The following is a 12,476-nucleotide window of genomic DNA, read 5'->3' on the forward strand; positions in this document are numbered from 1 at the left end:
GATGTGTTCTGAGTGTCTGAGAGTTTGTGATTCTTTATCTCTGTGGAACTCTTTCTGTAGAGCTTGTGTGCGCTGTATGATTGACTTCTCTCTTGCAAGACAATGAATCTTCACAAAGACATTGCTTGACTCAAGATCATTCATTGATCCTCTACTTTTGGTTAAATATCCAGGACAGCAGAAAACTTATTTTTATTTGGAATAATGTACAGTTGTGTTTTAGATGTTGATGTTTTATTATCTAAAAATTCAAACTTTTAAAATGCCTTCAGAGTGTGCTGTAAATGAGTACCAATCTGTGGTGATGAATATGGACATGCTGTTTTTCTTTTCTGTCCTCAGGTCAAGAGTTAGTAGAAGGTCACAGAAAGCTGATGGAGAAGAGGATGGAGATGAAAACAGAGAAATTGAAGGGGTGATGAAAAGCACGGACAATGGGGAGGATGAGAAGTTTGCTGAAGTTGTTGGTATGTAAACATGAAATACAGACACAATAGCTGATCAAATGCTGTGCTCCGTCTTAAATATTTAAAAAATGTTTATTTCACAATGCAGCTTTAAGTTGTCATAGTTAAGGTGGAGAAAATGTCCTAGATAATATATACTTGATATAAATGCTGAAAGAGGGGGTATTATACTTTTCCGATTTTTAAAACATAGATATAAAGTCACAACGTTGGGTTAAAGAGACAGCAGCGAAAACGAAGCGTTTCAGACGGAGGTTAAAATAAGGGTTTTTCAGGACGCCAGTGTGAGAAACGAGAAGTTTTTTGAGCTGTAAACCATGTAAAGCTACTACGTGGGTATCAGAGAGATGATGTAAAGCCTTGAAAAAAGGCATAATACCCCCAGTTTAATTTTTCACAAAAAGCAGCAAACTAAATACTTCATTAAAGGCTTTGGGAGTTTGCAAAAAGATCTGGTTTAGGTGCCTAGTAAGTGCTTTAGGGTTGCTTTGACGTTTTCATTTATGTGACACTTTGAAAGCAGCACGCTGTTACTGTCATGCTTTCCTAGAAGTTGTCTAACTTAAAGGTTCTTTTAGAGAGATTGATGGTAACTGTTGTTCTGTCTTGTACAGACTGCGGGTTGTCGCTAAGCTGGAAGCCTTCAGAGAATCGAGAAACATGTGATGAGTTCTCCCCTGCAAGCATCAAGGACAGGTTAACTGATCCAGAGAAAGAAGGACAACACAGTTTGGTGAGCACAGTACACATCACAGAGAATAAAAAAAACCTAACATCAGGGATTATTGCAAAAAAGCTTCAACAAAACCCATAAACCAATGCCGTTTGTAAACATGGCTGTAACTTTTATTCTTAGTTTTGTGTTTAAGATAAACTAGTCACTTTTCCATGTTATCCAGAATGGTAGTTTCACTAGGTAAGTGAGGTACAGTAGCTCGAAGAAGCTCTGCTTCAACACTGTACACATTTTTTTTTTCTAAAAGCTCATGAAGGATTTCTAAAGAGATGTATATTAGGTACACATCATCACATAATACATAGCCTGCTGGTGAGGTATGAGATGTAAAAAGAACTCACGAAATTCTGTGTGCTGTCCTCTTTGCTGTTTCAATAGAGGAGGAAAAGGAAAGAACCGCTGACCCAGTGCAACGGAACAACCAGCCCAAAACGCCACCGTGAGAGCGTGCTTCGCCTCTCTGGAGAAGATGGAAGAAATCGAGGAATGGGGTCTACACAAATCCGTGCTGAAGAAGAAAGCACAGAAAGCAGAGATCTCGAGAGCGTGGATCAAACTATTGTTCAGTTCACTGTGGGAGGAGAAGATCCGTCAGAAGTTGTGCCCCCGATTGTGACTTGTAATTTGGAGGCCGGAGACATACTTGCAACTACAAACCAGGACAGCGCAACAAAAACCAAGCCTTCTGAACCCAGTGAGTCCTCTTTCAAACACATTAACATTACTTTTCATGCCTTGGATGTTTTGGTAGCTTTTGGGACAGTTAGTTTATCAGGAAATGAAATCGTGTTTATCATGGTTAAATTTTAAGAGATACACTGTGTCATTATGTTGGAAATACATGAGAAGCATCAACATTTTATCAAGTATGCCCAGTGAAACCAGTTTATTAAGAAACATGTAAAAATAATGCAGTCATTTTCTGCGTCTCTCCTTTCACACAGCAGCAGTACCAATCAATCAAGAAATCAGTCAATCTCTATTTGTAAAGCGCCCAAGTTATCCTAAGACACTTTACAAAGAGGGGAGGTCTGGACCGTACTCTTTGATGTTTAAGCTGATTATAGCGTTTTTTCCCATCATTCTATGAGTGTTAATCATCACTTCTCATTATTTTACTCTGATAGAAACAGACCATCTTTTTTAAACTGTATACACATCATATTCACACACTTAAACAGTAAAATTAGGGATGCATGTTTCTTGATTTTTTCATATATTTGATACAAGAATATTTTCAAATTCATTTTAGCTGATACCAATACTGATATACAAATGTAGTTCAGAGCTAAAACTTCAGACCTTAAAACAAACTATAAAATTTCTGGAAGGAAAATGAACAAAGAGAAACAGAATTTTGGAAGAGTCCTGTTTGTGCCAAACTCTATCTGAGAATCATGGAGGCCACTGTGCTCTTGGGAACCTTCAGCGCAGTAGAAATATTTTTTTAGCCTTCTATAGAGATGTATGTCTTTCCAAATCATGCCAAATAAATTTAATTTTACACAATGGGACTCCAACGAGGGTGATGAAACAACAAATAAATAGAAATGGAGGCATCTGAGCTAAATTGCAAGTGTTTTGCAAAGGGTCTGAATACTTCTGGAAAGGGTAGGGTTCAGCAGTGTTTTATTTTCATGCAGCACTCCTTGCAAACCTCATGTGTCATGTCCATGTCATTCGTGCCCTGCTTGGATTTCTAATGTCCTTTCCCTGGTACTGCCATGTTTGTTGTACTTACTTTATCCTGTTCAATGACTGTCACCTGTGCAGACCTCACTGGATGAACAATTGTCCGAATAATTGATTTTATTTTTCCAGTATCATAGACTTAAGTTCATATTAGCAAATAATTTGAAAAAAATGGATACTTGGCAGATGTGAATCGATATAATATTACCATGCAAAATATCCCGAGGTGCTGCATTGATTTTTTTCTCCCACTCCTTGTAAACATGTATACAAAAGTTCTTATTGAAACGCATCATTAGTACACAGGAAAATACCCTGACAAATAATGACCTTATATATCCATATTGTTTGTTTTTAAGAACACCACTTTCCACGTTATTATGCAAATGACATTTTCTCTTATTTTCCTAAATATTACTGCAAATGACAGATTATTTTTTAAGTCATCAGCCGTTACAACATAATTCAGATGTTTTTGAATAAACTTCATAATGATAACCATTATTTAAAAAAAAATAAAAACCTCAAAATGCACTGTTCCACATTATTATGCAAAACAGAGTTTTAAAAGACTTTATAGGTTGTAAAGAACCGAAAATGGTCATTCATTGAATTTGCAGCATTAGGTCATTTTTACTGAAATCAAAAGCTATTTCAATCAAAAACATCTTAACAGGCAAAGTTACATGTTAACATAGGACCCCTTATTTGAATTCACCTTCAATGCTCTTGCATCCATTGAACTTGTGAGTTCTTTACAACCTATAAAATCTTTTAAAACTCTGTTTTGCATAATAATGTGGAACAGTGCATTTTGAGGTTTTTTATTTAAAAAAGAAATGTTATTATTATGAAGTTTGTTCAAAAACATTTGAATTATGCTCTAATGGCTGATGACTTTAAAAAATATTCTTTCATTTGCATTAATATTTAGGGAAAAAAAGAGAAAAAAGTCATTTGCGTAGTAATGTGGAAAGCGATGTACACATACATATATATATATATATATATATATATATATATATATATATATATATATATATATATATATATATATGTTTATATAATATGCATTTATCTATCAGTGTTAATGAGTTTGACCACATCTTGTTAAAAATTAAATGAGGTCATTACCTTGGCTGGCGCTGCACACTTCCACCATGGTACATAGATATGGGGCTAGTAGTTTTCCAGTAATCCTACTAACAAACATACAGCTTGGCAGACAGACAAACAAATATAAACAAAAACAGATCCTAGTAGCGATGCCTCCTGTATGTTTGACCTTATTAACTAGCAGTGAGTGGATTTTTCCAGACCATATGACTCCAGCATTGTGTTTCTGCCCTTGACCGTATGTTTTCTTAGTGGTGTTGGTTTGTTTTGAACCTTTTGTTTTGACTGGTTGTGGGACTGTCCTGCATCTTAGTTCCTATTGTGTTTCCTCTTCAGACACTACCAGATTGTCTTTCCCAGGATTACAACTGCCCTTACTTGCCTTCAAAGCCCATTATACCCCTTTCATGCTGTGTTAATTAATTAAGCACATGCGAGTTCTCAGTAGTGTGCCTGTGTTTAAAAGGAAAAACAAATGCGATTCTTATCCTAAATTTTCACTTAGCCTGATGTGCTCTTCTTGTCTTTGTTTCAGTTGTGCTGTCCAGTGATGATGAGGAGGGCAACGAGGTCCGCCAGCGCCGCAGCTCCACAGTACACACACTGGTCTCTATGAAGGACTCAGTAATGCAGCGACAAACCTCTAAAGAAGCTGTGATGAAACAGCAAGAAGATTCAGAGTTACCTGGCATGCCAGACATGCAGGTTTGCAGAACATGTGCTTTATTTATATTTAATTTTACAAAACGAATTCAGGAATACTTTTGCACTTAACATCTTAGCTGGTGTATTTGTCTTATTTCTGGTTAAAATATCTGTTTACATCTAGAATAAGCCCCGTTCAAAGGACAAGTCCAGATAAACATTTTATTTCAAGATGTTACAAAAAAAACAACTGACTTGCCTGTAATGATTAAAATTGTCAACATAGAAGTTAAAAAAGTATGTTTTTTAAGCAAGATGGATCACATTTTCAAATCATACAAACGTATGTATTTGAATAGACTCAATAACATTAATATTGTAGTATTAGGCAACCTCATTTCTTGTTTTGCTTTGTGTAGTATGTGGTTTTTTTTTTTTTTTTACTGTTTTTGCTCTTAAAGAGTATAACTGGTTGCCAGTGAAGCAAGGAAAAATTAAGTTTCTTGAGATAAGACATTACTGGTACAACTTATTTTAACAAAGCTGGCAAATTAATTTTGCCTGCTGCACTGAAAGACAGTTTTGTTATTACAAGCAACTCAGACCTTAAATTTTCTTGTAGTAATAAGATTTTTATCTAGATTTGTCAGATGAATGTGGCTTATATTAAGTTTATAAAACTGGAAAAATACACTTGCTTGGATTTAAACTTCTTAAGTGTGATCCTCACCATTTAACTGCCTTACATCTTGCATTCTAACACTTCAGTAGTTATACCTGTTCAGCTGCTCATCAGTGAAAAGATTTAATCAGCCAGTCACATGGCAGCGAGCACTGTGTTTAGGCATGTAGACATGGTCTGCATGAATCAAGCATGGGAAGAAGGGTGATTTAAGTGACAGGGTGCTACCTCTGTTTGCTAAAAAGTGGAAAATAAGGCTACAATTTACACAGGTTCAATGGAAGACTAAAAATGTTGCTTGGACTCATGAGTCTTGATATCTTTGAATGATTGAGTCAGAATTTGGTTGAAACAACAGGAAAGACTGCCAGACTGCTAAGAGCCAGAGGTGGAAAGTACACAACTACTGTACTGAAGTAAAAGTGCAGTTATTCTGGTTAAAATTACTTAAGTAGAAGTAAGTCAGGTAAAGACACACCTCTATAATCAAGCAAAATACACAGCAAAATTGCCAGTGTTCATTAAACTCATAAATAGTTAAATTCAAACTGTGAAAGTGTCTTTATTGGTTTACACTACATGAAATTGAACAATACTTTTGAAACAAATATTTTACAATATTACCAGAGCTGCTATAACTATAGAAAATCTGTTGCAAAGAGGGTCTCCTCTGGCAAGACTATAGCAGAGTCATCCTCATAGCAAGCATACTGATGAAGAATACTCACTTTGCATCCCTTAAGGACATCTAAAGTCCAAGGCAGAAACTCTAACTCAGTGGATAACTTCATTCATGGTGCAAATGTGTCTAAAACCAAAAACAACAACAACAATCCCCCAGAAACACTTGACCAAAAAAAATCCCAGTAGTCACCAGCTGTTTTTGAATGTGATGTGTAATCACTGTCAACAGAGGTGGAAAAAGTGCAAGAGTATTGTACTCTGAATAAAAGTCACTTAAGTAAAAGTACTGCTTTCAAAATGTATTCAAATCAGTACACGTGCACAAAAAGCTACTAAATTACAGAAATTTCAGTAAATGCAATTAGTTACTTTCCACACGCTCACAACCATGGTACATTCAAAGTCACTTATATAACCTTTCTTTTACTTTCTGATGCTCACTTTGAACTTCAGATTAAACATATCGACACACTTAAATGCTTTGATTGCTGCCATGTGAAGATATTTACATTAATGAGCAGCTTAGTGGTATATTTAATGAAGTGGATGGTGAATGTTTTTATTAGTAGTATTAAGAAATTGCATCTTGTTATCATAAAATCATCATATCATCATAGTATCATCAATCATCGAGTAATTTGGTGACTTTGATTCTATTTAAATATTAAAAATCGTACATATTGTTTCAACCAACCTATCAGAATGATGTCATTTTTGGTGACTACATTGGTGGTACTCTAAAATCTCTTAAATTTTGAAATGACAAGTTCTGATTGTTGTAAAGTTTAACAGGTGATCAAAAAAAATCTTGGTTATTGTAACAGTAAATGTACCCTCATAAGAGCCGTTATTAAAGCCCTTTGAAAAAAAATGTATGTAAGATTATTCTGGGGGCTAGATGGCAGACACTTGAGTTAAGAGGAGGTTTACACAGGCTTGAACTTACAGGAGCTGAAACAATAAAGTTATTTTAAAAAACAGAACTATTCACCTTTTTCCTGCATCTATCATGATACTGGAAAAACAGATGTTTATACTAAAAGATGCTTTTTTTTGTACAAACAGGCTGCTGGGTCCAGTGCAGTCACCTAAAGTGTAATTCTCAGTGCCACCACTTGATGGCACCAAAGTAGAGAGTTTCAAGTCCTGCACAAATCACCTGGCCATAGCTGCTGCTAATTTAGAAATTAACCAGATAGTTGTAGCTACAGTTTCCATCATATTTCTTGAACTGATTGGTGTCACTCGAGGCCATTGTGCTTTTGTTACCATCTTTATTATGCCTACATTTCCCTGTGTTACTGTCACCCTACACTGTGGCTGTGTTTGTTTGTGTTGCAGGTGCTGAGTGTAATAGTTGACGATCCTCCCGGTTCAGTCTCTGTCACCCCACCTCATGGCCTCTCCCTAATGAATGTGAGCTTCTCCACCCTGCACTGTGGAGGTTACATGGGGAAATCCAATGGAGATGTTATGGTAAGCTGTGTAAACCACACAAAGACACATTTTATTAAAGGTGTCACATTGTGCATTAATATTGCTGCCATCTGTAAACACTTATTTCTTTTTATTTTTTCAACAGATAACAGAGCACAACATCATCCTCCCCCTGACAGGTAATGCACATGCAGTTTGTAACTTTTGTGATGTTCACTCACATATAATCACATTGTTTGTGGAGCGCCTTTGGCCTGTCTTTGACCTTTGGTCTGGGTTGTATTTACTCCGTCCCAAGAGGAAGCCATCTCATCTTGTTTTGGTGATGCAGTCTGCACACCATCCACTCACAGATTACTGGTCTATTTAAGATACTCAAGAGTGTGTGTGTGTTCCTGGATTAGGCCCTCAAGGCTCTGATGCACTTTCACCTCAAGCCCGTGAAATCTCCCCCTCAGGAATCTAAGCTGGTTGTTCTCTGAGATTTGATCTTTGCTGTGTGAGTTGAAATTAGTTGGTTTAGAAATGTCTAGCTTTATCATTTTATACTAAACATTGATTGAAACTTTGCGAAACAGGCTTGAGAAGATGCATGGTTTTGATGCAAGCCTGTCTCTGCAAACTAATCATGAATGAGAAATGCAGGAAGACTTCAGCATTGAGTCTTCATGTTTGAATATTCAAGCAGATATATATCATGTAACTTCACCTTTGGGTAAGATAAGCATGGCGATTGTACAAGCTTGGCATGACAAGGGAGGCTAAGACATGAAAAAAATAAGCGAGTGAGAGACAGAGAGAGGCGTCTCTGACAAACTTCTGTAGTACTTTCGTGCAAACAGGGATATGAATAACCAGGTTTCTCTGTGTGCATGTAAACACAGTATCCCGAATATCATAAAAACCAGGATATGACTCATAACCGGGATACTCAAGTCCATGTAAACACAGTCACTATACCAATAACAAAACTGAATTTTTACAGAAAGTCTCATGTAAAAGTAAAAATGTCAGGATCCTTTTTGCCCAAATTTTCATGAATGAATCCTTTTGTGTTCTTACATTAACAGTAAGGCTATCCAACAATTAGAATTTTAATTGTGAATCATGATTAATCTCGTAATGTATTTTGTTAATCACAGTTAATCTCCCCATTTTGAAATTCCACTCTTTTGCATTTGAAAATATTTTAGTTTCATTGTGGATTCATTGTCTTAAACTAAGAGTAACTGACTTAATGTTTTGATACAGACGTGCTTCTATTTTGGGAAAAAAAATGATAATAATAATAAGAAACTTCAGGTAGCTTGAAGATTATGGTATAAAATTATCCACAGAAAAAGAAACTTGTTATGGATTGATGAGGACATAAGGTAAGGTAAATGTTTGATATCTTAAGGTGTAGATGGCATTTGACTGGATCACTGGGTTGTCTGTGAGTTTTTTTTTTTTTTTTTAAGTAAAATTTGATATTAAGGGGCAGAAGAGGACTGATTTTGTATCACTGTGGCTGCATGGAGACCCTGCAGTGGCCTAACCACAGAGTACTTAAAGGGACAATAAAGCATGTGATTCATTACGATCAAATAGAATTAATGCACTAATTATGGATATTAATTAGTTGCAATTGATGCATTAACTCTAGCAGTCCTGATTGAAATGTGTTCTCTCCATCTCAAAGATAATCTTTACCATATCAATTTTCATCTACTGGGCATATCTTTTTTTTTTTTTTTTTTTTTTTTTTTTTTTAGCCATTTCCTGGTTAAAGAGTCACTAAACTCCAGAGTTTCAACTGAGGTGCATCTACCCTAAAGTAAAAAAAATGTCTTTAGAAGGAAAGGTCTGGGAAGGAGGGAGGATAGAAATGGCAACTCTTTTCTTCCTGCTGTCCCTTATCAGCCACAGCATGTTTTACTTCATACTGCTTTGTAGATTTGATAAGTGGCCAAAACCATTCAAGGCAGACTTACCACAAGTGTGAAACCGTGACGTATAGGCATGTAGAAGACACAACTTTGTATGTTATTAACCAGGGATCGACAGATACTAGTTTTTCAGGGTTGACTGATTGAATGTGGAAAAAGTAAAATTGCACGATTAAAAAAAAAAAAAAAAGAATAGAAATGAACTATTAAGCCTTATCTCTGTCGGCATGAGAAATACCACAGAGCAACAAAGTAGCAGCAGGAACACAGAAAGTGATTCCCTACACTTACTGTGTCAGTGGCATCCTGGCTTAAGTGCTGATTGGCTGGTATTCATGTGAAACCTAGCCAATCAGATTATTCTGTATAAAGGACATTTGATGAGATTGTGGAGAGTGAAAATAAAGCCAGAGGGGAAGACACACCTTGTAGTGGAGCAAAGGTAGCACACTTTTTGATGGATTCAGTTGATTAATTTTTGGTCAAATAAAGTGCAGATACATATAATCTGTTGACCCCTATTATCAGCCTTGTCTGTAGAAAAATGTGGTTTATTTGTGCAACATTACCCATGATCCTAGAGTGTAACAGTGATATCTCTTATCGGCTGATCCTGCCTTTACACGTGAAACTGTCGCGTTCTGTCCATTTCTAGCACTATTAGTGAATTCAGTTGTCGTTTTTCAACCAAAGGCAGTTTAGAAGGGGTCACAAAGATATATAATCACGACCAAGACAAGCAAGTATATTGTAAACCTTGTATTAATAGGGTTTATTTTCTGATCTCAGTCAACAGCATAACATTACCCACGATCCTAGTGTGACAGCAATGTCACTGATTAGCTGATCCTGTCTTTGTGTGAAACTTTCACGGTCCATCCGTACCACTTGTAGTGAATTTAATGGTCCTTTTTCAACAAGTGACAGCTTCAGTGGGGTAACAAGTTATATGATCATGTAGAAAACTTAAACAAGGACTTTTTACATGCCACTAATAATATTCTTTTCAGACATTTATACAAATTTACAGGAATTGGTCTGTCAAGCTCTGCAGACCAACATGCAAAGCAAAATTGTTATTAATATTTTCAACTGAAGTAGGAACACCACTTTATAAATGTTAATGGCTGCTGCTATTCCAACACTTTCATCAAAACCAAATTTCCTTATAAGCCTCAGAATTGATTGTCATAGTATTTGTATCATACACTCTAATGAATATGCTTCAAATAATTTTATATGAACATTACATTGAGTTGTCAAATCTTGTGTTGTATCCTTAAACACCCATATGTCCCAAGGTTGGTGTTACCTTGTATCTCTTGGGGATTACAAAATTATTTTTTTCTTGTAACTGCAGATATTCTTAGAAGCCTCAGATATATCTAACCCTGTTTGTTGTACTAATTGGCAAATGTCAGAAAGCTAAAAAGGGATAAGGGAGAAGAATTCCAACTAGGGTGAACAGTAAAGCCAATCAATCAACGGTCAGTCAGTCAATGGGTCTGTTAATCAGTAAGTCAGTCATTCAATCAGTCTTGAATCGGTCAATCAATCAAACATGCTTAACTTAAATACTAGTAAACTTTGACTGCCAAAGATCTGAGCCTTTCATCCATTTATCTCATCAAAACCTGTATTAAACCTGTATTCTAGAGGCCCTGTCAACCTCATTCCTAGAGTCCGGTTACTTAAGTTGCTTAAGGATATTTTAGGTGTGCCCTGGCATTTCTGACCTTTAAGAAGAAAAAAAATGTTTGTAAGATAAACAGAAAAATGTTTGTAAGATGAACATCACTTGGTTTGGCATACTCTGAAACTGTATTTTAGCTATCCAACAACTGGAGGTCAAGTAGAGAGGAATCAGTCTGTAGTCAGTGAGACTGAATTTGGGATTTGATACCCATTTTCTGATTTTCTGTGCTAACCTGGCATCCTTTTCTCTCCAGACACCAGTGAACAGGTTGAGTTGATGCTGATGTTTAAGCGTGACGATCTGAAGAGGTACAGCATTTGGGAGCACCAAGAACTAGAAGTTGAGGGGCTTTACTTTAGTGATGGAGAAGACCCCTTTCCTGCTGCTTTCCTTCTGTTTTGTGTGTCAGAGAACAGTGCCTCTGATATACAGAGGGACCTCGTCCGGCTGGGTGTCAAACAAGATGGAAACGGAAACAGTGGTGAGAAGACTGACATGCTTTGATTAAAAAAAGGCTTTTTAGTTGAGACTAGTGCACACAAAATTATTTTTAAATCTAAACAGACTTTGAAAGACACAGCACAAGCTAAATGTTGCTAGCTGTTTGCTACCTGCTACATCTATTGCAAGTGCAATTTCAGTCCAACCCCTCTCATTGTCATTTTGATTGTTATGTTTTACAGTTCACAATATATAAACATTTTAGCCGTTGCCACAGCAACTCCTTTGTAACCCTCCATTGTTGACATCCATCTAACCTTTTGCGTCACATGTACTGTTGTTGCATTGCTGTGTTTGTTGTGCTTCCTTATTTTTCTGTTAGCTTGCTTCCTGATCAGTGATTGCTTCAGTCCAATTAACAGTCTACAGAGTGCATGCTCATCTGTCCTCTGTGTTCCCCCAGAACAACAGGATTTCTGATTGTAAATATAAAACGTTTAATTCTAGGAAGCACAATTTGCCCATATTTGATATGCTGATATTCGCAAATTAGTTTTAGCCTATACTGATTTCAGTGATGATATTTTAATGTAGTTCAGACTTAGAAATTCAGTCCTTAAACACACTATTTAAAATTTATTTATTAATTTATTTATATATTTTTTGTTTAACATAACATTGTTAACACTAAACACAATACAAAGACAGAAGCAAAAAGAAAAATAGAAATAAAGAAATACTGTATGGGAGACAGCGTTTTCAATTGCCTCATATTTGTCAGCATAACTTGTAGCATTCTACTTTTTTATTCTTGGACAAGTCTGCCTTATGGTGTACTCTTGATCACCCTATGTGAATAGGTATGAAAACATAGACTGGTGATATATAGCAGAAACCACAAATTAAAAAGTAATTAAGAAGATAAAATAAATAAAATAACTTAAGACTAAAT

The 12,476-nt window shown here is 36.0% G+C and overlaps 1 protein-coding gene across 3 annotated transcripts in view; it reads left to right on the forward strand.

Annotated features, from left to right (window-relative positions):
• Window positions 1-12,476, forward strand: part of senp7 (SUMO specific peptidase 7) — a 29,449-nt gene that overhangs the window by 6,893 nt on the left and 10,080 nt on the right. For all 3 annotated transcript variants that reach the window (XM_041806875.1, XM_041806876.1, XM_041806877.1), the window contains 7 exons: window positions 343-467; window positions 1,082-1,200; window positions 1,582-1,897; window positions 4,547-4,716; window positions 7,364-7,498; window positions 7,605-7,638; window positions 11,337-11,564. In XM_041806875.1, the coding sequence (XP_041662809.1) occupies window positions 343-467; window positions 1,082-1,200; window positions 1,582-1,897; window positions 4,547-4,716; window positions 7,364-7,498; window positions 7,605-7,638; window positions 11,337-11,564 (1,127 nt within the window). The remainder of the gene's footprint in view (window positions 1-342; window positions 468-1,081; window positions 1,201-1,581; window positions 1,898-4,546; window positions 4,717-7,363; window positions 7,499-7,604; window positions 7,639-11,336; window positions 11,565-12,476) is intronic.

Source organism: Cheilinus undulatus, linkage group 15 (genome assembly GCF_018320785.1).
Source record: "Cheilinus undulatus linkage group 15, ASM1832078v1, whole genome shotgun sequence".
Lineage (NCBI taxonomy): Eukaryota > Metazoa > Chordata > Actinopteri > Labriformes > Labridae > Cheilinus > Cheilinus undulatus.